This window comes from Aulostomus chinensis, chromosome 20 (genome assembly GCF_037954235.1).
Source record: "Aulostomus chinensis isolate RoL2024-O1b breed Wild chromosome 20, RoL_Achi_v1.0, whole genome shotgun sequence".
NCBI lineage: Eukaryota > Metazoa > Chordata > Actinopteri > Syngnathiformes > Aulostomidae > Aulostomus > Aulostomus chinensis.
In genome coordinates, this window is record NC_141339.1 from 15,929,803 (window position 1) to 15,955,156 (window position 25,354).

Sequence of the window (25,354 nt, forward strand, 5' to 3'; positions counted from 1 at the left end):
GTAGATTTAGCATGAAGCTACCGCCGCTGGCGGTTACCAACAGTAACAGCAACAAACTCTCCTTCTTTTCCACCTGTAGATTACTTCAAGTACAGCTGGATGAAGCAGATTATACCGGATTAAATGAGAGTTTCAAAAACAGACAGTTTTGAGCAGTTTTCTGTTGGGGGTGGGGGTGGGGGGGGCTGCCGCTGATGGTAGCTATTGCGCTCTAATAGTGTCAAGTTGATTAAATGTGGCTGGCTGTTGTTGGATTCTGGAGACACAAAGAGGTGATGCAGGAGAGCAAAAACATCTTTGTGAGCTCAAGACACCTATTTGTGATGACTTGAACGGCAAAAAATCAATGTGGGTTCGATTTCGCTTCAAAGAAAATATATTGGAGCAACCAAATTGAATAAACCATTAACATGAAATTAAAGGAGACACTTTACACATTTGCTATCCAGAACTGTATTTGGGGGTTTTTTTTTGGGGGGGGGGGGGTGTTTTTTGCTGTATTTCTAAATGTCCTGGTGTTCCAGCATCTGTTCATTTCCTTAAGCGTGAACCGTGAGTTGTGCAGAGGTTGACCGACTGTACTGTGAGGTCACCTGTCATGTGAGATCACGTCAAAGATGAGCAACTGTGAAGAAAATAAGATGCGGAAAAGGACTGAAGGATGTCTAAAAATACATGTGTTTTTCATACTGACCTGCAATACATTGAAAGAAAGACTTGTACTACATTAATGCTGAGTTGCCTTGAGGTAAGCAATCCCAGCTTTTGTGCAACGGCTCAAAGAGAAACCCCCAAATGTCATTCTTTTGCTTTTTCGCAAACGACTGTGTGATTGACAGATGCTGAGAGGCGAGCTGTCAGTGGCGAAGACAGTAAAGCAGTGCTGTCGATGAGAGTTACATAATATGTCAGGCCCTGCAAGGCCTCTTGTGAGGATGGATGATTGTGTGCGAATCTAGGAGTGTGTGTGTGTGTGTGTGTGTGTGTGTGTGTGTGTGTGTGTGTGTTTGCGTGCGTGCGTGCGTACGTGCACATGCAGGACTTTGAGAGAGCTCATTTCATTTCCACCCACTCAGGCATTTTTTAAATGGTATCCTCTTCATTTTCCCAGGGTTGCGCTTTTTTTTTTTCTTTTTTTTTTCTTAATTAAATGTGCTCCGCAAAGAAATCCCAGCTCCAGCATGTTGAATGTATCCATCCATTCACGACTGCAGCGACGGAGAGCCTCATTAAGAATGTAAGCGTGTTCCTGATTTCACATTTTGTTGTACGTGTGGCAAACGGCCCCCTTGGCTCAACGGGTGCGCCGTACCAACAACTGCGGTTTGAATTTAGCCATTTCTTTTACGTTCGTCCGCAATGATTTTTTTTTCCCCTGTTACGTCAAGGCAAGTGGAATTTCTTTGTTTGTTCTGTCACAACACATGCATCCAAGCGACAGAGTTTACGTACACAAGTGGACATTCCTGGACCAACGGGACTTCAACAGGTGTCGCAAGTGTTGCTTTCAGTGTTTGCGGTTGTGTCTAGAATAGCAGGCTATCAGTGAATTATGTCAATGTTTTGTTTTTTTTTCCAGTATGTTAATAGATTCATACGTGCATGCCACCTCAACTCATGATATTTTTTTTATGATCGAACATTTTTATGAACAAATACCACTGGAGTTGCTACCATAAACCGTTAAGGATTCAGATGAAAAGATTAATAAAAATGTGTTCATGCCTTGACTGACCTACACTGTGGACTCTTTCATTGGTTCATTCTGAGGACGTGAAAATGGCTCCCAAACGTTGAAGATGGGTATTGTAGTTTTGATCAAAGTCTCTTTCAATTTTCTGAGGCACAAACATTCGGTGCCCTCGTTTGACAGACAGGCGATGTTAGATTGACCCCAAACAACAGCATTTGCTTTTTTTTTTTCTTTTTTTTTTGTTAGTTGGCTTTATTTGTTTGTGTACTTGTGTTGTTGTTTTGTTTTTTTTCTTTTACACGGGAATTTGCGTTTTTCTTTGTTTCCTTTTGGAAGGTATTTCTTTTGATTGCTGTTTTTGTTTGTTTTTGTGTGTTTTGGCTGTTATTGTAGTTTGGGTCTTTGATCTTGTCTTTAATTTCTCACTTGTTGCAGTTTGTTTATCTTTACTCATTGCTGTTTATTTATTTTGTTGTTTTGTTTGTTTGTTTGTTTAAAAAAAACTGCCCGCCTGAAAACAATGGATATCAGATGGATGTAGCAGAACTCTTCAAGAGCCCATCTAAAATCACATGATCAACATCCTACTCTTCCAAAGATTACTTCGAACTGACAAAACAGAGATACATTCTGAATATACATCATGATACATTGTGGTCAGGTTCCTGTCTTGGTGAAGAATTGTATTGCGTTTGTCTGTTCCGTGCAGCTCAGTGGTAAAGAACCCAACAGTGTTACACTCACATGAACGTAATGATGGTGCTTGACTGTCTGGCAAACTGATCTGAGTCACAACAAAGTTACAGAATGTTCTTCATGGCTCACAAGCACAGAAAGCTGCCACTAATATGCGGCTGCGTTGACACTTTCAATTTTGTCCCGATCTTTTTGTTCCTGGTATTGTTTATGGAGGAACAAGTCAGTACAGAGCATCCTGAGCACGTCTCCAACGTGCATTAAAAGAACCAAATCTTTCTGATCAGGGTCTGGTGACAGTTATTTATCCTAATGTGAGCTGACAGGTTATTTGATGAGTCTAAAGATAGAGGCTGACAGGCTGCATCACCTCAACTCCTCTGGCCTGCCAACACAAAGACAGAACCATAAGCGCAACCTCCTCATATGTCGCTTAACAAAGACAAGAACAAATCGGAGCATTTTATCAGCTCAAGAGTGACGCTTGTTATCTCAAAAGTGTTGCAAGTTTTCATCAAATAGACGACTGACTGTAAACTGCAGGCACTCAAAGCTCTCAACGTGCTGCTGGAGACAGAAGCGACAGGAGATTATTTTGTAACTCACAGACAGGTAAGCAGCGAGCCCACCTGGCTGGAGGTCGGTCAGCTCATTAGTGATTCTGTCTGCAGTGACAGAAAAACAGTGAGTCAGCCACCAACCCGTGCCTCGGCTGGAGAGGAACACGACGAGAGCAGCGCCTGCCTCACAAATCCAGAGACAGCTGGAACTGAGTGTGTTTATGTGTGCGCGTGTATGCGCACTTGCACGTACGTGTGTGTGAGACGTACCCTTCTCTGACCACCCAGTTGTAAAGTATTTCATCTTTTAATTGGCATCATAATGTCATTTTCCTCTCTTTTCATTTTTGTTCCTTAGATTCTGTCCTTCTGCACCTAAAGCAGTTAACCTTTCTACTGTGAACAGAACACATTGGCTCTGGAATTGATTCTTCTATTGAATCTATTATAACACAACCACTGCTGATACTGGGAGTCCTCACACGCCTTTGTCCAAAGCGGTAAATTCGCTATATTTGTGGGATGAAAAACACGTTTTTACCTCTTCTGCACATTGAAGTATTTACTTTTTTTTATTGAGGAATTTTCACGAAGCTGAGTTGCAAAATCATACTGAGCGTTGCTGTTGCCTTGAATGTCTCGGCACTGCATGAGATGTTATCAAAGCGCTACATATCGAACAGCTGACAGAGACGGCTAACATGTTTCAGCACTCATCAGCAGCCATGACCTGTCAGTCCACAGCCAACAGCTCGGGTTTGCAAGTTGTTGTCTTCATCTTTGAAAAATCACAGATTAAAGACTGAAACACCGAGATTTTGGCTTTAAAGACGCTTGAAATACATACCAACTGTAACAGCTGCTGCAGTCATGCATCCAAAAGTAACTGATCTATTGACGGACCTTTTTAACCTCAAGTAACACTTATTGTCTAACAAGGTAACCTGACAGAAGCTCTCAAATCCTTTGGGGGGGGGGGGGGGTGATATGAACTTTGACCTTTCTCTGATTATAACTGCATGTTCTTGTCGTACTCAGGGTCTTAGAAGAAGGATATCCTCTCACGATGGGACCTGTCTGCTTCCGTACTCCCTGTGGAGCTGTAATGCACATGGCTAGAGGAGGCGTCCTTGATGAATAGCGATGTTGGAATAATACTATTTCCTGTTCTTCAACCGTGGTTTCAGTTTAAGGTTTTAACAGTCACAACTTTAATGTTTTGATGTGCTCATGTTGTGCCAGGTTTCCATCAGCAGGCTGCAGGATTAAAAAGATTTCATAAACCAACCTACACACCTTTAAGGCAGATTTGTGGGTTTTAATTTTGGATCTGCCGACGTGGACATGGACAACTTAATTTCATTTCAACTTCAGTCTCTTGGAACAGATGTTTCTGAGGCCCGAGCGAACCTGGAGATTCTCTCCAAGAATAGACCTGTAATTTCTCTCTGTCTCCACTTCTGCCGGCATATTTCCAGTTACTGACTCACCCTCATGAGAAAATAGAAATAACTCTCATCACATTTGAAAGTGAATGCAAGAAGGCAGCTCGTGCATCAGGAAGAAATCTCACTGTAGTTCAAAGTCATAAGTAGTTTGTTGGGTCTATGTTTTATTCGTTTTTTTCTACGTTATGTGTGAGTCACGTCAAGTCCTCCCTGTTTCCTGTCTTTTAGTTCCTGGTCCACACCTGGCAGATACTCACACGCTGCGATCAAATTTGTGGAAATGAGCTCTTAATCCGTAAATGGAATTAATCTTCTTGAGAAAAAGATATTTGACACAAAAAAAAGAATTTTGTGTATTTAACAGGCTCAACCACAGACCCTCAGAAAAGTGGGTCACCCCTGTACAAATATGATATTTTCACTTCATGTGTTTGATGTTAATTACTGCTGTGGCTCGCTGTGTGACCATGGCAACCACAGCTGGAGCGAGAATACCTGAGTTCATTTGTACTGGTTTCTAATTATTTAATTACGCATCCCTTCATGTTTATGTGGTTGTCTTGGTTACAACGTGAGCCACAATGTCCAGATGAAGATTAACTCCATGTGCATTCATAAAAACCTCCTCGTGCCACTTCCCATCTTTCGTCCAGTGACCAGGCAGTTGTTGTGTTTACGTGGAAAATAATGGAGCCGTCAGCAGCAAGCCTTATAAGACATGTGTGCTACCACCTCCTGTCTGAGCACCAGCGGCCGCCAGCCATCCAGAAATGTGGCATGGCAGATAGCACTCTCCTGGACTACCGCTGAGTATTGTACCAACACCCCGGGGGCTTAGTGACAGGCCACAGGGGGGCTTTCGGCATCTCTTCTTTGGAGGGTTGGAAGACACACATCAGCCAGCAGAATCTCCTTTTCATCACCCCTCTCATTCTTATTAGTCACATTTTTTTAAACTGACCCTCAATCAAGTGCTTTATAAACAGACACTAGTTGCAGGAAGACTCAATTATTAATTTGCTACAGCCTCAACTTGGAGTTTATTTATCTACTGACTGTAGAAAGCAAGACAGAAAATTTAAATTCCTGTAGTGGCATAAATTATTTAGTGTCCCTGGTGGTTGCAAGAGTTAATCCTCCTCTCTGGGCTCAGCAGAAATATCCAGACAGACAGAAAAACTTGATGATGGAGGGAAATTCACAGGAACAAGCATGGATCAGACACCAACAAGGTCTGGATGGAGGTGGTGCTCTGTGCAGGCCAGCAACAAGGATGGTGGATTGATGAGAAGCATTTACACTGTATACCTTTCTGGCTGCGTATATAGTATCACGCTAAGATACTCCATGATGTAACATGTGCTACACACAACGCACCAAGTCAGTGGATAATGTCTTCAATCCAGGGAAGGCAGGACAACTTTTTGTGATGGGCATCATTTTTCCAACTTTTTTAATACTTTTTAATGACATCATTTTATCTTTAATTATAAAGCAAATATGGATTTTTTTTTATTTTGTCCAACATATATTTTCCTGATCTAGAAAATACTCTGAAAAGCAACAAATGTTAATAAATAAAACGATCCTCCAAGGAACGCACAAGCTCGTCTTGTCTGACAAAGACAGAATGTTTTAATAAATGTAATAAAATGTTCTAAAAGGAAAATGTACACATTTACAACAAGGGTGTTTGTCAAGTTAGTTAATGCTTCGTTTTCCATTAGTAATGCCTAATTAAATGCCAGTTAACAGTTAACTAAAGTGTAATAATATATCAATGGTGCTCATGTTAACTTTACAACAAAGATGGATGGTCAAACTTCTGGGGCGGTTGAAGTTGAGTTCAGTGTTTCTCACTATCCAATAAGTAAGAGCATTAATAATAGTTAATTATGCTGAAGTAATGCTTCACATAGCACTCTAACACATAGCTAAGCATTCACTTACCATTATTATTCCCTGATTATAAAGCATTACCAAGGAAACTACATATTCCCTATGTTGAAGACGTACACACGCTGTGTGTAACAAACTGAGGGACAGAAACACATTGGATTAATAAGGATAGTCTGGAATTGATTCGTCTCGTCCTTTAACCCTGTTTGCTTCCTCTGATGCCGCATGTACCGCTGGCAGGGCGAGAAAACACATCTTGACCTTACATGCGGGAAATCAGGTCGACTGCTGTGAGGACGTCTCGCTGTACATCCTCCGGGCCGCTGTGAGATTCTATATTATATTTAGGAGGATTTTTTTTTTTCTGTTTCCTACAGGAGGGAAACATCTGCTGCTCTAGTTCTTCCTCACTGGAAGGTATGGTTGCAAACATTTACAGGAAGAACACGAGGACCTCCCCTCTGCTGTAAAACACGCTGCCATCTGTACCTGCGGAGCCAAAGGTCAGGCTGCAGTCCACTTACCCCTCACACACACTCAGCCCTCTCCATCTTTCCGTATTGATGCATTTTATAGTTCAGCAAATTTACTCGGAGGAGGTGCGGGAAACAAACACAAGCATGTGTGAATATTTTTTATTAACTCAAATCAAGGTGTATTGCAATTCATCAGACCGCTCAAGGAGCATGAAAATAATAGTTTATAGCAGAAAAAAGAAGGGGAAGCAGGTTTGCTTTTAAAACGAACACGGATCAGAAGAACAAAAAAGCAAATGAATTTGGACAAGCATTCATTTTCATCTTCGGCTCAGCCATTTGTACAGATGGTGTATGGCTGAAGCCTCGATCATAAAAAAAATAAAAAAAACATTAGGATTGTGTTTTATTCAGGGTTGTTTTTGTTTTTTTTTTAAATCAAACCTGCAGTAAACTCATAAACACATCTAGTTTTAGCACCTCCACACGGTGGACCACGCAAAGTCACTAGATCGACTGTAAAATTGTAATGAAACAACTGATCTGGTCCCGCGTTGGCCCGGAAACATCTACACTACCAAATTATTCTTCTATTACTTCAATTTCTAGAACAGTCCCGGTTCATAGACAAATCTCAGCCGAAACATGTGAGCTCCAGCCAGAACTGGACCAGAAGTGACTAATACTTGGGTTTTTATCAATTTAACGTCTAGATGCAACAATCCAGCAGAGTGATCGCACCGCCTTTTCTGCGCTTAACATTATTTCGTTGATCCATTGGCATGAACTCATCACCATTATGTAACCTGGTTTTTCTCCGGGTAACCGGCTACAATTTTATTGTGATTCTGATCCATATTTGTACTTTTGAGGCCTTTGAGCCTTAAAACTCAAGAGATTAGAAGTCACGATCCCAACCGGAGAACTCCTCGTCTGCCTTCGAGTGGTCAAGGGGGAAACGGTCAAAGTTGATGTAGCAGGGGCCCTTAAGGAGGAAAGTAACGTGATTAAAGAGAAATGGATGAAGATGAAAGGCCTCTTATTGGTACGCTGACCGTGAATGTCACTGTCCAGTAGGTCAACACATCTTTTGAACTCAATAAAGCTTTAATATGACGACAGAACGTCCTCTCCTCAAGTCGAAACCGTCTTACGGCGGTTCATCTTACCTTGCGTATGAGCCGGACCGTGGGGGCGTCCAGCTGTCCCATACGCAGCTTGTGCCAGTTCATACTGCTGAACCACCTGAAGCCAACAAAAAAGAAGAAGAAGAAGAAGAAGAGAGAGCCAGATTACAAACAGAGAGAGAGAAATAACTGACATTACTCACTGCCCTCTCACCCTGACACCGTCTGATCTTTTGGACATATATCTCCATGGTTACCTATGATGTCGAACGTCTTTGATGCCATTCTTGGTGTTTCCTAGCCTCTGACCTGGCCGAGGTCTGCGAAAAGACGGCGGACACACCAGAGTGTACAGATTACAGATAATTGCTCTGTAATTCATGTTTTCATTGAGAGAAACGGGGTTAAATAACTAAACGTCTTTGTCATTCTCACATGAATGTTCCATGATGAGCGTGCTATTCAGCCACCGCGTTCAGTCAGTTTTGAACACACTGAATTATTCAGGTAATAAAATTGTAATCCCAATACAACACCTCACCTGCACAGTTTACTAATAATGGATTTGGCTGCCTCGCTCAAGTAAGGAGGATACTTGAGCACCCCATCCAAAATCTTGGAGTAAATCTTCTGAGGCTCTGAACTTGAAAAAGGAGGGCTGGCAATGGAGAGAGAGAGAGAGAGAGAGAGAGAGAGAGAGCGAGATGGATAAGCTGAACCTGTGAATCTAAATATGCCACAATAACAGATGCAGACGTCATTCATATTTCCCTGCTGCCCTCTACTGGCTCACGACTGCCTGTTCCCAAAATGAAATACATAATTTGCTTTATAATTAAAATGAAAGATTAGATCATACGTTAATGATCATGGGTAAAATCACATTCATTATAAGGAGTTTTTGTTTGTTTTTATTTTTGTTCATGCAGTAAAGCTGACTTTACCTTCCCACTAGTAATTCAAAGATCAGGATGCCAAGGGACCAGAAGTCAACTGCGAAGTCGTGTCCCTGGTTCTTGATGATCTCTGGAGCCATGTACTCAGGAGTACCAACAAATGAGTACGTCTTCTCTCCACGCACCAACTCTTTGGCAAAGCCAAAGTCCACCTGTACAGCAGCACCCAGGAACAGAGGGATGACACTACTATAGATCTTGCTTCAAATCAGTATAGAAAATTTTAAAAAAACCAAACAAACAAAGGCACACACTCTTGACTCACCAGTTTAACGTATCCCCTCACATCCAACATCAGGTTCTCAGGTTTCAGGTCCCTGTACATGATGTTTTTCTTGTGGAGGTAAGCATAGGCCTCCACCACACAAGCGGTGCAGAACACAGCTACAGGCTCACTGAAGCGCCCCCTGAAGATCACACAGCCAAACTGCAGCTCTACAAACTGATTCTTTCTCTGCGACTGTTTACCTGCACTCCAAATGTTCCCGTAGCTTTCAAGGGATAGCTTTCACAACAAGTAAACACTGATGAAGTCTTAAAATGAACTGTTATTGCGGTCTATTTCATGTCACAGCCATGACAAAGAACTAGCATGAAGAGTACCATGGTCTGTCCCACCTTAATGGACCGTGATGATTTTAATTAACCCTTTAATGACAGGGAAAGAGGCTACTGTGAAAAGCTTCTTTGTTGTTTTTTTGTTGTTGCAGCTACAGTAGGTGGAACCTCAGCACATCAAGAAGTGATCTCAAAATGTTCTGATGATGCCATTTGATTGGTAACATCGATTAGCGATGACTTGTTCTTTGGTCGCACTCAAGGCAAACATCTACACGAGGGAAGAGGGAACTCTCAAAAATACACTCAAGTTTCCTCACACTTCTTTGAGTTTGGTCCAGATCTCGCCGCCGCCACAGAAGTCCATGACCATGTAGATGTACCGTGTGTCTTTGAAGGCTGCGTGAAGCCTGGAAACAGAAAACAGTTCTCAACTTGTCAGTGCACACTCCGGGTTCCAGGACCAGTTCAATCAAAGGTTTGGTACCTGACGATGAAGTCGCACTGGACTGATTTGAGGATCTTCTTCTCAAACAGCATGTGCTCTTCCTGTCTCTTGGCAACAATGTGTTTCTTGCTCACTCGCTTCATGGCGTAATATTTCCCATGGTTCACTGTGGTCATCTACACATGGGAAAAAAATTCTGGTTTTAAAGCAAAACATCAAATATCAAACTCAAACAGATTCTACAAGGCAGCTCCCTGGAATGGACTTGATAGAACTTGTTCCCACAATTTCCAACAAACTTTCCCCGTTAAAGGAGATATTTTAAGGCCACTAGATGTCATCTGTTCCCAGAATATAGTTAGTCTATATGAACAAGTTATATTGTGTGGCAGTGTCTCAAGTGGCTTCAGGGTAACTAAACTGTGAGAGCAAGTTGCTGTCACTGTTCATTTTACCCACCAGTTCTACACGACCAAACCCTCCGACTCCCAGGGTGACGGGGTCTCCTTGAAAGCGGCCCTCCTGGTACAGTACAGGGACCAGATCTTTGAACCTCAGAGTAGAGCTGGGACTAAAGACGAACGCAGAGCGATCAGCTAATGATAACTATTACAACTCAGATCCAGGAGGAACTCCTGTCTTATTATCATAGCCGCTCACCTGGACTTTTCTGGAGCTTGTGCTTCCTGGAGCATTTTGGAACTGGTAGTAAAATCAAAATGAGAAGGAGACTTTATTTTCAATTTCATAAGACATTACAGTGTAATTCTGGTGTTTTACAGTACGTACTCATCAAAAAGCTCCAAATGTTCTATGGGAATCGTCTCCTCAAAGACCCTGAGAGGAAAAACAGGACGTAATTGATGATCAACCTCAAATAAACCAGTCTGGCATTCTCACTGCAAAATGTGACTGAACAGGAAAACCTCCTTTGTGAAAACACAAAAACACAAAGTCGGTGTCTGGTCCCACTCACTCTTTATCGATAGAGAAGCAGGTAACAGGGCCGTCAGCGGTGCACGTGGCGGTTCTCAAGACCTCACTGCGAGACGGGAAACACTGTTATGATCATTATACGTCAGTCAGCATCGTAGCTGTTCAAAAAAAGCTTCTAAAAATGAATGCCATTCTAAGTATTTGAAGGTTTGTTTTGCATCAGCCTGCACATTTCACTGCCGTTCATAAGGACTTCCAGTCACATGCAACTAGCTCTAGAATGTTTCGATATAATTACACTTCTTATTTTTATGCATGTTCCCAAAAATGACCACAAGTGTAATGGATAGATTCTGCTACCATGACTGCATGTTAAAGATAATTGCCAGTTCATATACAACTGAAGAAAAGCGAGTCGACAGCGACTGTGGATGTTGAGCAATCGGCTCTCACAGATGTCCTCAGGCAGTTGCCAAGGTTACCGTATAAGGGCCTGTTCCCCGAAATGCTCCCCCTTTCCCATCCTACGAATTTGCTTCTGAAGCCCGTTCACATTTTTAGTCACCAGGACCTTCGGTGGTGTGTGAGAGAAAGAGACAATACAGTGATGTCCTCACAGTCTGGGATTAGATTGTGATACGAGTAAGTGTACAGATTATTACCTCTCCTTTGAGAATGATATAGAAAGAGTTCCCCTCAGCTCCTTCTCGGACTATAACATCTTTGTCCTGATACTTCACCTGAAAAAAAAAATCCCTCACCCGATACAAAGGTATTGTGTTACTAAGTACTGAAAGTACTGTTAATTTCAGGCTGCTGTGATTCATATTAGTTCACACCTCCTCCATGGAGTCGATGATTTTGGACAGCTGGACATCGTTGAGGTCCTTCAGAGTTCGAGACCTGACGCAACATAAAAATAAAGCAGGAGAAGAAAGAGGAAATGTTCAACGAAAGGAAATTGTCTGTTGGTTGACATGAAAAAAACAGACATTAATCTCTATAAGCTGAAGAGAACTGTGACCGATGAACGCACGTCTTCAAGAAGCCCATGAGCTGCTCCCGTCTTTTCTTGGATTTGTTGGTTATGATGGTCCTGTAAGTCTGTCGCTGCATGCACCAGAGGCGCACCTCTGTCTTTGCTGCAATGTGAGAAAAAAAAGCCTGTAAAGTCTGCATTCAATGAATTAGTAAAGCAGTGAATAACTCTCATGCCTTTTCCTCGACTTGTCCTATACCGAAATGCTTCTTGAAGAGAGGAAACAAGAAGTCTGAAAAGACAGTTGTACGCTGCCGTCACCGGCAACCAAGAGCCAGGAGGAGTCGTACGCTAGATTTTCCAAAAAAATAGCCCTTGGGTCGAGAAATATTTATGAGATATACATATTTTGTTCAGCAATCTTCACAAATGAACACCGCTTTAATGAAGCGCAAAAGCTGTCGTTAATATTTTGCCAAAAAAAACCAAAAACGAACCACGCCACAGACGCATGACATTGTAAATAAAGCAATTTGGCACTTCCTTTGCTTTTGGCGGGATGATGTATGTTGTCTCGTGTAGCCACTTGTTAGCTGCCACCAGGCATCAGTCAGCTTTTGTTAACGAATTTATTCTGGGATTGAGAAAAACAGCGGGTGCACAGTTAGGAAAGTCTGAGGAGGGAGACAAGTTTTACTTTAAACCACCAGAAACTGAAAAAGCTGCTGCTGCTGCTGCCGCTGCCGCTGCCGCTGCCGCTGCCGCTGCCGCTGCCGCTGCCGCTGCTGCTGCGCCCGCCGACGGCTCCGTGGCACCTCACAAATCTCAGTTACAGGACGCCCATCACATGGATGAGTCCCACCTCATCTGCATAAATCATCAGGGGTCATAACAGGACTGACCTTTAACTGTTGCTGTTCGTTTACAGTTGTACAGGATGGCCAACTCTCCAAAAATATCCCCTCTGGTGAGGGTCCGGAGGTCCCGGCCTGCTTGGGTGACACGGAGCTCGCCAGCTAAAAGGACCACAGAGTTGGTTAGTCAAGAATGGAAGAGAGACGTTCATCATATACGTCTGGTTGCTTCAAGTCCGTATGGAAATCCCGCTCAGCAGGAAAGATCAATGTACAATTCAGGCGTGTGGGCCCCCCCCCCCACCTGCTACGATGTACATGCTGTCTCCTTCAGAGCCCTCTTTAATGACTTCACCCCCGGGGCTGATTTTTGATGTCACCAATAGATCCACCATCATGGCTATCTGTTCATCATCGAGGCGGCTCAGGAAGTCATTCTTCTGGATGGCTTTGACGATTAAATTTGTCTCGCTGATGATGGAAGGACAAAGAAGTGAATTACGTGACGCATTATAGTTGACCTCTTACATTACAGAAACCTTATCTTTTCTGCCCGAATAATATTGAGTGGATTATTATTTCATCAGCAGTGCTGATTGCTAACCTGTCAGTTTTCTTGACCTTGGAGCGTGAAATCTCCAGGGTCTCGCGAATCGGTTCAGAGGCTATGACAGCCGCGCGGCTCTTCCTGACCTCTGGTTCAATCTCATTACCACTCTGGGAGGGAAACTCTGAAACAGACAAATAGTTGAGCACAAGCTGCAGCTGAAAGCGACATTAAAAATCATCTGCTCATATGATGGCCTCTTACCGAGATCGTGATACTGACTCTGCAGCTCTTTCACAAGCGTTTCTTTCTCTTGGAGACGTCGTTCTGCAACGATGAATCCACAGACACATATTAAGTACAGAAACCTCGCAAAGAACATTTTAAAAAACAATATTTTTTCCCTTGAAGCACTCAAAAATATGAGTTCACAAAGACGATTTTTCCCCCTCCTGCATCACTTCTTTGTGACTCCAGAATGCAGAAAGAACCAGCCGCGTACATTTAGCTTGAAGCTAATGGCTGACGACGGCGTAACTGTCCCAAAACATCAGTTTACAGTTTCTCAAGTGCATCTTCTGGTATAATCCACAACATCTTTCTCCAGCTGTTAAAGTACACTACAGTATAACACTAGTGTTTAGCACTTGTTCACCAGAGCGCCTAATCAGAAGCGTCATAGTTTGTTTTTCGCTCAAATCAATATGTCTGCGGATTACTGAACATACTGCTGGATAAAGTAGTGGTGCATTATACCAGATCAGGCACTTGAGAGTTTTTAAACAGACATTTTAGGCTGTTTTCCCTTTTTTGCTATTATCTGCTATTAGCTGTCATTCACTATTAGCCTCACTCTAATTCGAATGCTTCTGTATTCTGCGGTCACCAAGAAATGATGCAATAGGGGAAAATATGTCTCAAGACACCTGTTTGTGAGTACCTTAAAGGGGGAAATGTACTGCTGTAATATCATGTAAATAACTCCTTTGTGTTGCATGGTTAATTCATCCACTGCAGTTGAAAAGGTCACTTTTCACATTTCTAACACATAAGTTGCATATATACAACACTCATGTTGCATCTTCTACTGAATTTGTTATGTTGTGTTATTCTGCAATGCGGAAACATGTTGTATGTATGTACGTAATCAATTTACACACCCAAGTCTTTATTTTGCCTCTGCAGCTCCTGGTTGATCAGACATTGTTTTTCTAGCTGCTGCTTAAGCTCCTCCAGCTGCTTCTCCATGACTGCCGAGGAGGAAACTGCAAGAAAGCAAAAGGTGAATGGAAGGAGATTAATAAGAGTGACTGAAACAGATGGGTGATCAACAGTAGGCAGGTACGAGTAAGACAGAGTTATTCATCTTTACAGAAACCCCGCAAATGCACATATGAATTTATACAGTGGACACACACATCTTTAGATGTCATTTTTATGACTATAGTATCTTAAATGTCACAGCCTTTTTCATGGGGCACTGAAATGTGCTCCACTGCCTGCACACAGCAAGAACCGATGAATAATGCAGACTAATGGTCAGCAGGGCGCTTTCTGGATGCTGTCACACCCTGCTAGCATGTGCTAAAGACTCTTCCCATGTCTGATAATGTCACAGATCTGTAAGTGCTTACGTAGGTGATTTTATTCCCTCGACTGTTGTAAAAATGTGTGACAATTGATGCTTCATAAAGTTTTTAAATGAAGCTAACCATGCAACAAACAGGTGAATTGCTCAAAAGCAAGCAAGCTCATTTAACACACAAAGGCTCAGACACACACACACACACACACACACACACCTGCAATACAGTATGTGTCGACAAAGCACTGATAAAGAGGCAGTTTTCATTTCGCTGCCAGTGGAAAGACATTCATAAGCAGGTTACACTTTACAATCAATGCAAACACAAAGCCACTGGTTATCCCACCAATCTTCTAAATACACACATACACACACACACACTCACACACACACACACACACACGCACAGGCGCACATCCCTCCAGGAAAAGGGCAGTTGTTGAGGCTGTTTGCCAATGATCAATGTGCTCTTCAAATGACCCCAGTCACCTCTCCTTCACCCTGGACAGCTCTTAAGTTAGACAGCCTGTCAATGAGAAAGAAGCCGGCCGACCAACAACTTCAGGGTCAGACAGGATCTGATGCAGGTGGAGACGAGACGGTAGCCCAGTGCTGCCACGCCGGTGCAGAAGTGTCATTTTAAACTAAATATTTCCACATTTAAAAATGTTCTTGTTGTAATAACACAATCCTTGTCTTTTTATAGAACTTTTGATAATGCTCATATTTTTATAACATGAAAATGTATTGTTAAAATGAAAATATTGTTATAACAATCACTTTGTCACAGCTTAACACAGTACTCTGTTACCATTCGGTGTCAGAGTAACATGACTTAAGTCTGTATGTTGAAATAAGATGAAAATATCTTGTTAGACATGATAAGTAAGTTTGTTTGTTGAAATGAAAATGAAAAATATGTTGTAACTTGTTACGATTGTATGTTATAAATGAGAACATCTTGTTCTGAGGTGATTACTTTGTATGATGTTAAAAACATCAAAATATTTTTGTTATAATATTAAAATATGATGTAATGAAACTGATACATAAGTTTGTATGTTCCAATCATGAAAAAGTTGTTATGGCTTTATTGTTAACATGAAAATACCCTGCAATCATGGGGAAAATATCTTGTCATAAAAGTTTACGATTGTATGTTGTGATAATGTGTAATAATGTGAAAATGTCTTGTTGCAATATGTGATGTTTTGTATGGTGTAAAATGTGAAAAAAAAAATGAATATGATAAGTTTATATGTTGGGTGGAACGGTGGTTCACTGGTTAGCACTGTCACCTCACAGCAAGAAGGTTCCAGGCTTGGATGGACAGATGTTTGTATGTTACATTAAAAATGTGTTTATGACACATATGACCTCGTGTGGTGATAACGTGAGAATGTCTTGTTACGTTGTGATCATTTTTAGTCATGAAAATATTGAAATGCTGTTGTTTTAACGGGAAAATGTTGTATGTTGCAATAGTTAAACTAACTTTTTATACTTTGATACTGATCTGTTTGGGGGTTTTTTTTGTCTTTTTTTTTGTGTGTGTGTGTGTGTGTGTGGGGGGGGGGGGGGTAATGCGGCGCTGTCATTAAAGCCAAAGCATAAACTTCAAGGTAACAATGTGGCGACGCAGTTCAAACTTGTGGTGAATTTTTCATCAAAATTTGATGATCTTTAGATTTAATATTGAATGGCTCAATGGCTGCAACAACAACAGCAAAAAATGTCACAACAGGTTGCTCTGTACGAGGAAGTTAAACTGGCCTTAGGGTGTTTTATTAACTGCTCAAATGCACACACACACACACACACACACACACACACACACACACACACACACACCTGTTCACAAACACAATTACACAGCTTTCTAGGAACTTGTTCTTGTAAAGAAACAGCTGTGGGCAGATGGACAAGATAACCTTTCGTGGTCAACATTTGATGACACAAATGCAACTCTTAGTTTAACTCCCTGCTTTTTCCACCCAGGGGAGTGGAACTGAAACCCAAATGTAGCAGTGATGGTTGAGGGTGTGTGTGATGCAGTGGTTAATGATTGCAGATTTTCAGTTTTATTGAATGCACATTCACAGCCATATCTGACAAAATGGCAAACCCATTTCCCTATGTAGCTTTTTAGAGTTTAATAGACGGCATCTTTGGGTTTCAAACATATGGATGAATCCAGCGGTGGATCTAATAGTCTGATGATAAAGAGGGCAAATAAAGAAGCTGCCGGTGGCTGTTTTCTGGCTGTGCTGTGAGAAAGTGATGCTAATCCAACCACCAGGAATGCCTCGTACAGCCTCATAACTTATTCATAGCCAAGTGTGACTACAGCTGAATTCTCGGGAGACATTCTGCCAAATCCAGGAGGAGCACGTGTCCGGTCTGATGGTAAGACGTGAACTTTCAGAGCAATTTTTTTTGAAGGTCTCTGCACCACTATGAAGATAAAGCTTATTATACGGAGTGTGTGGTGGCTTCAAACTTGAGAATCTGCTCGTAATCAAACACTAGCTGTCACATAAAGTCTCGCCCTGATCTGCAGACAGATAAGACAGTGTCACACTCACCTGCAGGTCGTAGGTGGATCAGGAGACAATATGAGCGCTGGATCAGCCTATATAGGCCACATGGATCACAGGGGCCAAGCGATCACCTTTCACTGCTTGGAATATCCACTTTCAGTTGTAGAGAGCAACGCGCTGAGTTTCTAGGAGCTGCCTTACCTCGCTGGACACACCTGAGGAGATAAACACATGCAGTCTCCTTGCATAACTTCTCCTGTCCCTGCACATGCTCTCGGCTCACATTGTCATGTATGCTCTTGAGCTTTTACCATGACTTCCCTGCCAATCTCTGAGTGACTCTATCTGTCAATCTCAGCAGCTCTGGTGTTGAATCATTAACCATAACCTGAGGCTCCGCCCATAGGGAATCCAGAGAGGAGGAGGAGGAGGAGGAGGATAGACAGGGGAGAAAACTCAGGTTGGAGAGGAAAAAAAATCACAATCAGCTGACAGAATGATTTTATGTGTATATATAAAAAGCCCTGAAGTGGATAGACTGAGAGAGAAAATATATTTTTGAGGTCAAGAAACATAACTTCTTCCCTCAGGTTAGTTATTTTCAGGCCATGAGGGGAGGACATGCCTTATAGAGTGTTCGCCTACAAAGACTACAGCTACCTTATTATTTGGTACGCCTCTCTTTTGATTTCTTGCAAATAATTAGTGTTCAAGTGCATGCTGTCCCTCCAGCCATCCATTCGCCACATTTATTATCTGTCGATGGCCGTGGGTGGAGCCTATCCCAGCAGCCTTCAGGCGAGAGGCGGGGTTCACCCTGGACAGGTCACCAGTCCATCACAGGACCAACACATAGAGACAGACAACCATTCACACTCACAGTCACACCTACAGTCAATTTAGAGTATCAATCAGCCTGGTCCTCTCTTGATGTCTTTGGACTGTGGGAGGAAGCTGGAGTACCAGAGAGAACCCACACAGGAACAGGGAGAACATGCAGACTCCACACAGAAAGATCCCGAGCCTGAGCTGGGACTCGAACCCAGAACCTTCTTGCTGTGAGGCCACAGTGCTGACCACTGCACCATGCTGATCTTTTCCAAATGAAATCAATAAAACTAAACTGAAATTTAATTAATTTGTGGCCACAAGACTTGTTCAAAAAAGAAAAAGACTTCAGTAAAGGAATAGATTTCCCTCAATTTATTTTTCTTTTAAGGCCTTGAAATATTACATGTTCCCTTGATTTAGATATTTTAAGGTCTTAAGAGAGAACTTGTTCCCTCAGTTTTGTTATTCTATATATTAGAACAAGTTGTGGCCTCAAAATAACTTTGTTGGGGGAACAAGTTTCATCTTGTGGCCTTTTTTAAACTATCTTCCAAAAAAAAAAAAAAAAAAAGATAGGACAGTATTTTATTTCCTGCTGCCGTGAACAACACAACAGATAATTCAGGGAACTACGATTAAATGTTCTTTTTTTTTTTAAACTATGCATGTTCAAGACTTTTTTCCTTAAATGTTCTCACCCACCTTCCTAAAAAAATGATCCTTTTTGTAAACTCATTTTTTTTTTTTAAAAGCTCCAGTTTTTCCATACAGTCTACTTACAAACCTTTATACCTGCAGCATGAAGGACTGGTGACAGCATCAGATTACGTCTCCCAGCACTGGAAAGTATCCTACTTCATTAGGGTCTTCTTTTTTTTCCAGAAAGTAAATGCCCCTAGAGTTTTTCCAGGCTCCAGAGGCATTAAATGTATCTAAATGAGGCTAAAAGGTTAACATTGTGACAGAGGGCGTGGGCCTTTATTGTTCCCAGTTAATTATTGATACCCTGTCTGGTTAATCAACGATATTAATGACCCTCCGGCTCAGAAGGCAAAAAGGCCTCGGAGGGGAGCTAGCAGGCGTTATGACATTTTTCCATTACAGAACATGAATCAAAACAAAACCCGGTCAAGTGTTGTAGCCGCTATCGCCCACCATATTCTACTTACAAAGATACAAAAATCATCAACTGCATCATAAACATGTCATTTAATCAGATTGGATAGCCAACAATAAAATACATTTTCCATATTAATGCTCAGTTCGAAGGGAGGGGGGGGGGGGGGGAACTGATACTGCAGTCACACACTAAAACAAGAAGGAGCACCGTCATGGGGTTCTTGTTCCCACAGTTAAGAGTCAAACAACTGCAGCTGCTGGTAAATACGACATCATTCATCATGAATTCACATAAATTCAAAGCACCTTGGTACTGGCACAATGAAATGGTGTATATTTATCACACACACATTCACACAAAATACAACCTTCTGCATACTTGATATGCGTTGCCACCGGAGTTACTTGGTCCTACAGCAAACTATACATAATTAATATATTGTAATTCTAAAATACAATTCTACAATTTCATGTAGCAGGCGCTTTTGTCCAAAGCGACGTACAACACAAGCAAGAATTTAGACTTAATTAAGGAAAAGCCCATAGGAAGCGCAAAAGTGCTTCAGTTGTAATCATGAATAGATTTGCGATGGACATTAATATACAGTATTGTTCTCTGTCCAACAATGCGCATCAACGGAACACAAAAACCAAAAACAGGGGAAGGGAGGTAAAAAGTCACCAATATTCAAAACCGCCGATGTTTAACTTCTCCCACAGCATGTCAAAATTCATCACACGGTTTTAAAAAAATATCATTTTTACACAATTATAACGTGAATATTATTTTCTCATGTCGCTCTAAAATGGTTCAGTAGGCTTTCATGACATATCGCGGCGAGTTATAATATATATACTGTATATATATATATATATATATATATATATATATATATATATATATTTATATACTATACATATTTCAAATGTAGTGTAGCATTCATGAACCAAAAAGAAGCAAAGTGGTTTTCTCAAGTCTGTAGAATAGGATGTGTAGGCAGAACAACTCTGCAGCACCATAACATTCAAATAAAAAGGTATTTTGATGTACTTCTAAACTTAAACCAACACTACGCTTTTTCTGCAATGTGAAAAATCACACAAAATCATGTTGTGATCGATTAAATGCATCACAATCAAGCTTACAATGTCATTTTTCTCTCTTTTTTTTTTCTTCCGCTGTCACTTCACAACCCAAAGGAATCAAAGTTGAAATCATGAGCCAAGTGATCGGAGGCGAAGTTTTCACGTTGTTTACGGGTTTACCTTCGAACTGTTCGCCGGGTGAGCTCGGGCGGAGGTATGCAGTCAAACGTTTTATGTCAAGTATGCACGCAAAGCTTCCACACCGTAACCCTTCCAGGCATTTTAACACTTCAAACAATTCTTGCAAAAAAACAAGTTGTGAAAAAGTAAAGCAAATGCAACCACTCCTGTGTGTCCTTCCGTGGAATGATTTCAGCACACAGGATGGTACGTTTGGACGGCGCTGTCTGCAGATACGATCTATGATATGATTCAAGGCATGTAACATTCTACTGAGCCTCATTTCTCTCTGGACCACTTGGATCAGGCGACATTCAGGGTTCATGAATGTCTTCGACAAGCAGCTTCACAGGCAGAACCTGAGACGAGACAACGAGGTAGATCAACAGTTGAGGTTAGATGATTGTACAACACGGTTGGTGGGTGCGACAGGCTAAGCAATGATTATATCAATTGTTTTTCGGCTCCTCTAATGAGACATCTTCGGCGTGCAGGTCAGCTCAGCTCCTCTTTCTCCTCCTCGATACGGCAGGCTCTCCTGATGTCTGTGGTGTGTTCAAAGGCGGCTTGGATGAACTGGCTAAAGAGTCGTTCCATGTAGCTCTCGCCACGTGGGAACAAACCCTGCAGGAAGGCGATGTGTCCGCCGTGGGCCGTCAACAGCAGGGCGACATTAGGCAGGTCCTGGACTATGGTCAGAGGGAAGGCTGGGACGGTGGGAACAGTAGGACAGTATCAAATATGAGTTATAGCATTGACACTCCTACTAACTTTAACTCATAAGCCTTCTGAGTGAGTAAAAAGTGACATAGAGACACAATCTTTATCGTCTGTTGCTACTAACTGTTCTGAGGAGAGAACGGGTCATCCGCCGCATTGAGACACAAGATGGGGACTGTTGTATTTGGGAGTTTTTTATCTGGGCTGGCATCATGGTAGTAGTCCGTGCAAGATTCATAACCAAACAGCAAAGAGGTGAAGCGCTCATCAAACTCCCGGATAGTACGCGCCTGTAAGAGAGGTGAGAGGAATGCTGTTGTCATTGCACATAGTCAGGATATTATTGCACTTGTTTACAGCCTTCCAGAGGTCAGCAGGGTGAAAAAGCTGCTCACAATGATGTCTGCTGCCCATCGGAGACATCAGGTTTTGTAAATGTCCTCCAGCGATGGAGTAGCAGGGATCTGTTGCGCCGACTTTACGTCACAGTGTCCAAATTTATTCAGTCATTCATTCATGTAGAGGGACTTCCTTTTATCGTGGCTCAACATCAATGGGAACCTCAATCAGACTCCATAATTCCCAGTGAAGAACACTGGGTTTTAGTTGGAGTTATACATTTATATGTATTGCGTTGTCATAATAGATTAGCAGCAGCTCCCTGTGCACTTCAACAGCACCACAAACTACAAATAATTAACATGTTTCTCACAAAAAAGATGGAATAAAAACTGAACATTCCAATCCCCATGAAAGAGAATTTACTGCAGGACTGTTGTATTATATCGCTGTACTCGCTAATTGGAGTATTTACATATCTATCATGATTGACGGATCATTTCCTACTTGGTACTTTAGTGCTTTTACATTATTGAGCCAGATGGGTGTAATTCTACACACTTTGAGCAAGTCAATCTGTGAAAGCAGTGTGTCCTACCTTCATTACATGTTCAATATCCACTACTTTCTCCAGAATCTTCTGATGCCTGTGAGAAACGGGTGGGGGGGGGTTAAGGAATTTATTTAGACAGACTTGAGAAATTCACGACGTCGCCCCTCGTCTGACCTGCGGACAGCCCGACGCAGGCCTCTGGTGAGGTGTGAGTTGAAGAGCAGCCGGTTTATGGGCTCCTCCATGGAGGCTGAGGACTTGACCGCATCCCACGGGACAGAGATGGTAAAACCAGCCACCATCCCCGACTCTGAGCGCTTACGGGCCAAGTAGTTGAGCAGCAACATGCTGCAGAGGGTGCGAGAAGAGGGCGACTTTACAAATAGGACGAGTAATGAAGCTGCTACTAGGAAACACAAACTCACCCTCCCAGAGACACACCGGCACCCAGAACAGGGGCGTGAGGGTAGAGTCCTTTAACGTGGTTCACCACCCGCTCAAGATCAGAGGTGTTTGATGCGCAGAAGGTGACCGGCGTCTGAAACGGACAGGAACAGAGAAACTCAGCGCACAATATTACCACAGCATTTCACCCAGGACAGTATCACCACACGGATCTTCTATCAAATTTTCTATATTCCAAGACTCTTTTTTTTTTTTAATGATACATCGCCACCGGACTTACGAGCAACTCTTCCCCTCCAAAGCCCCTGTTGTTGAAGACCACACATCTGGAAGAGAACAGGTTTTTAAAACAGCTCCATTGTCAACCTCACCCACATGCTCGTGTGGAATACTCCAAATTTTGCATCACTTCTTTTTGACTCTAGAATGCAGAAAGAACCAGCCACATATAGTATTTAGCATGAAGCTAATGGCAACTCATGGCTAACACCAGCAAAAATAGTACCTCACTTCGGGTGTGTCCCCCTTATATTGGGGTGGGGGTGGGGGGGGGGGGGCATGGAACAAGTACTGACCTGTAGCCGTGACGAGTGGCCTGGTTAATAGCATGTAGCACATAGGGCTGCTGGCTGTTTCCTGTCAGACCTGGAAGGATCAGCACTGTAGGGCGAGTGGAGGATTCTGGGTAGTATCCACTGGCATGGTTGTCCACCCAGTCCAGAGATATCTGACCACCATCGATGGTCCTGATGCATTCACTGAATTGAAACAAGACATTAAATGTGAGAATCTCGGAATGTCATTGACAGACAGACAATAAGACGACTGGAGGACAAAGGTGGGCGTTTATTTTGCATACTTGCGGTAAATGACAGTGGGTCTGGACTTGATAAGAGCGCAGACTATGGTCTGGAGCCGCCCTCCCCAGCACCACGGCGTTGGACTGAAGGTCTCGGTCACAACAGGACAGTGCTTGCAGAGAAACACACGGAAAGACTCACTACAAACCAGGGCTGGTGTCTGAGAGGAGAAGAGGCAAATTACAAAGGTTTACTGAGAATTCCTGACTGTTACGAAACAAGACCGTCCAGGTGAAGGAGCTGACAGGTCGGCAGGTTTCACAGCAATATTTGCATGTTTGCATGTGAGGTGCCAAACAGCAGAATCTATCTGCTGTACCCTCTCCTTCTACAAGAAGAGCACGTACGATCACATGATTGCAGCGACTTGATCAACGTACCTCACCCGAATTTATTACTATCATTATTAATATTACATTATGTTTTTGTCCTTTCTTTCACCCTCTTATTGTATTAACTAGAGCTGCACAATCTTCGTCAGTGTTTTCATTATTTGGACTTTTACTGTAATAGTGACATGATATGCAATGAGAAACAGAATGTTACTTTTAAAAGATTATTCTGACATTCACTGACAACCTCATAGTGATGTATGATGTGGAGTTCTTTTGAGGCTCTGCATCAAAAAGATCATTTTCTTAAATCTGCAGCTCCACAATTTATCATTTAAATGGTCATTTGACACACACTTTTAAAAAATTGCGCCGTGGACGCGATATTGAATCTGAAAATAGCAGCGGGTCGTATTGCTGTTTGGATAAACTGTGACAAATCACGCAGCCCCAAAAAAAAAAAAACGATTGACGTGATTTGAAAACATAATCAGTAGTTTAAATCAATAATCAATACACATGATACCTGCCTCCCAATTCAACTTTTGAAGCAGCATGTAAACATGTATTTATTGGTTTATCACACACACTATCAGGTGGTTATGACAGAATATTGCTATACAGTTGCTGGTCTAATAGTAGTTACCACACATCAACAGATATATCTAGTCATATAAGATATCACATAGTTGGATTTCAAACGTTTATTATTTATGTTGTTATACAGCAGTTATGGTTATTTCATTAACAAGTACATATAAACTGAAATCAATCTACTTTTGCGTTGTTAGAAACCCACAATTCACACTTTAAACATAACGTTGAATAAATGGCGTTTTGGGTGTGAGACAAAGTTATGATGATTATATATTACAAACCATATCAGTTACACATGACTATGACCTTCATAAAATGTGTTTATTCTTGAGCTCTACAAGAAAAAGAGGAGAAAAGTAACGGAATTGTGAGCCTGGATGGTGGTGGGGTAACCTTGACCGAGGTGACTGACCTGGCTCTTGCGGCCCCACAGATAGCACAGAGCGGCCGTGAGGGAGCAGATGAGCACCGTGTATGGTCTGGAGACACATTCCCAGTATGAGCTCCATAATTCCCAATGTGATAAAAGCATGGCAATGACCTATGTAGCGCGACGGTACACACAACCGACAGTTACAGGCCGAGACAACCTGCCTTCATCAGCAGCATGCCGCTCCTCTGACGTCCCGGCCGTTCTGACAGCGCCTCCGGTTAAATATCAGGTATCCGCCCCACCACCTCATTGCGGAGGTATTCTCCGTGAGCTGCTGCTTCCTGGTCGTAAGATTATCGTTGTCAATGTTCGAAGAGGATCCAATGTCCAAATACAGAGATGATTTACAAACGAGAGACGGCAATGAAGAGTCGCTTCCTGTATGCGTCACGCGACTTTCAACAGGCCCCGCCCTTGTAAGAACAGGTCCCGAGTTCACTCGAGTAGCGCTGTTTAGCGAAGATTATGACTCATTTCGCAACCTTAAAGTCGCCTAAGTAAATATTTGACCACTTTTAAACAGCTATATGTATTATGATGCTAAATCGTCATTTCAAACGCCCAAATCAGGAAAAAATGACTTTTGTTCAAAGGCCA

The 25,354-nt window shown here is 42.2% G+C and overlaps 2 protein-coding genes across 3 annotated transcripts; both read right to left on the reverse strand.

Annotated features, from left to right (window-relative positions):
• Positions 1–7,128: 7,128 nt before the first annotated feature.
• On the reverse strand, positions 7,129–14,425 carry prkg3 (protein kinase cGMP-dependent 3). The gene is made up of 21 exons (XM_086190534.1): positions 14,338–14,425; positions 13,442–13,504; positions 13,235–13,361; positions 12,935–13,101; positions 12,679–12,792; positions 11,834–11,939; positions 11,637–11,700; positions 11,460–11,537; positions 11,280–11,368; positions 10,838–10,903; positions 10,651–10,698; positions 10,522–10,563; positions 10,321–10,432; positions 9,901–10,037; positions 9,734–9,823; positions 9,121–9,262; positions 8,844–9,007; positions 8,441–8,557; positions 8,157–8,219; positions 7,942–8,017; positions 7,129–7,757 (listed from the first exon to the last, which is right to left on the reverse strand). Exons 1-21 carry the CDS (start codon positions 14,423–14,425, stop codon positions 7,671–7,673), a joined length of 2,040 nt encoding a protein of 679 aa, XP_086046660.1. The 3' UTR covers positions 7,129–7,670.
• Positions 14,426–19,346: 4,921 nt separating this feature from the next.
• LOC147242989 (phospholipase ABHD3-like) lies at positions 19,347–25,137 on the reverse strand. 2 transcript variants are annotated; one of them, XM_086190539.1, is made up of 9 exons: positions 24,919–25,137; positions 23,395–23,555; positions 23,111–23,293; positions 22,816–22,861; positions 22,556–22,668; positions 22,305–22,478; positions 22,176–22,224; positions 21,363–21,528; positions 19,347–21,225 (listed from the first exon to the last, which is right to left on the reverse strand). In XM_086190539.1, exons 1-9 carry the CDS (start codon positions 24,931–24,933, stop codon positions 21,014–21,016), a joined length of 1,119 nt encoding a protein of 372 aa, XP_086046665.1. In that variant the 5' UTR covers positions 24,934–25,137; the 3' UTR covers positions 19,347–21,013. The 2 variants fall into 2 exon arrangements, with proteins under 2 accessions (XP_086046665.1, XP_086046664.1); XM_086190538.1 differs by having other exon boundaries at positions 24,737–25,137.
• Positions 25,138–25,354: the final 217 nt, after the last annotated feature.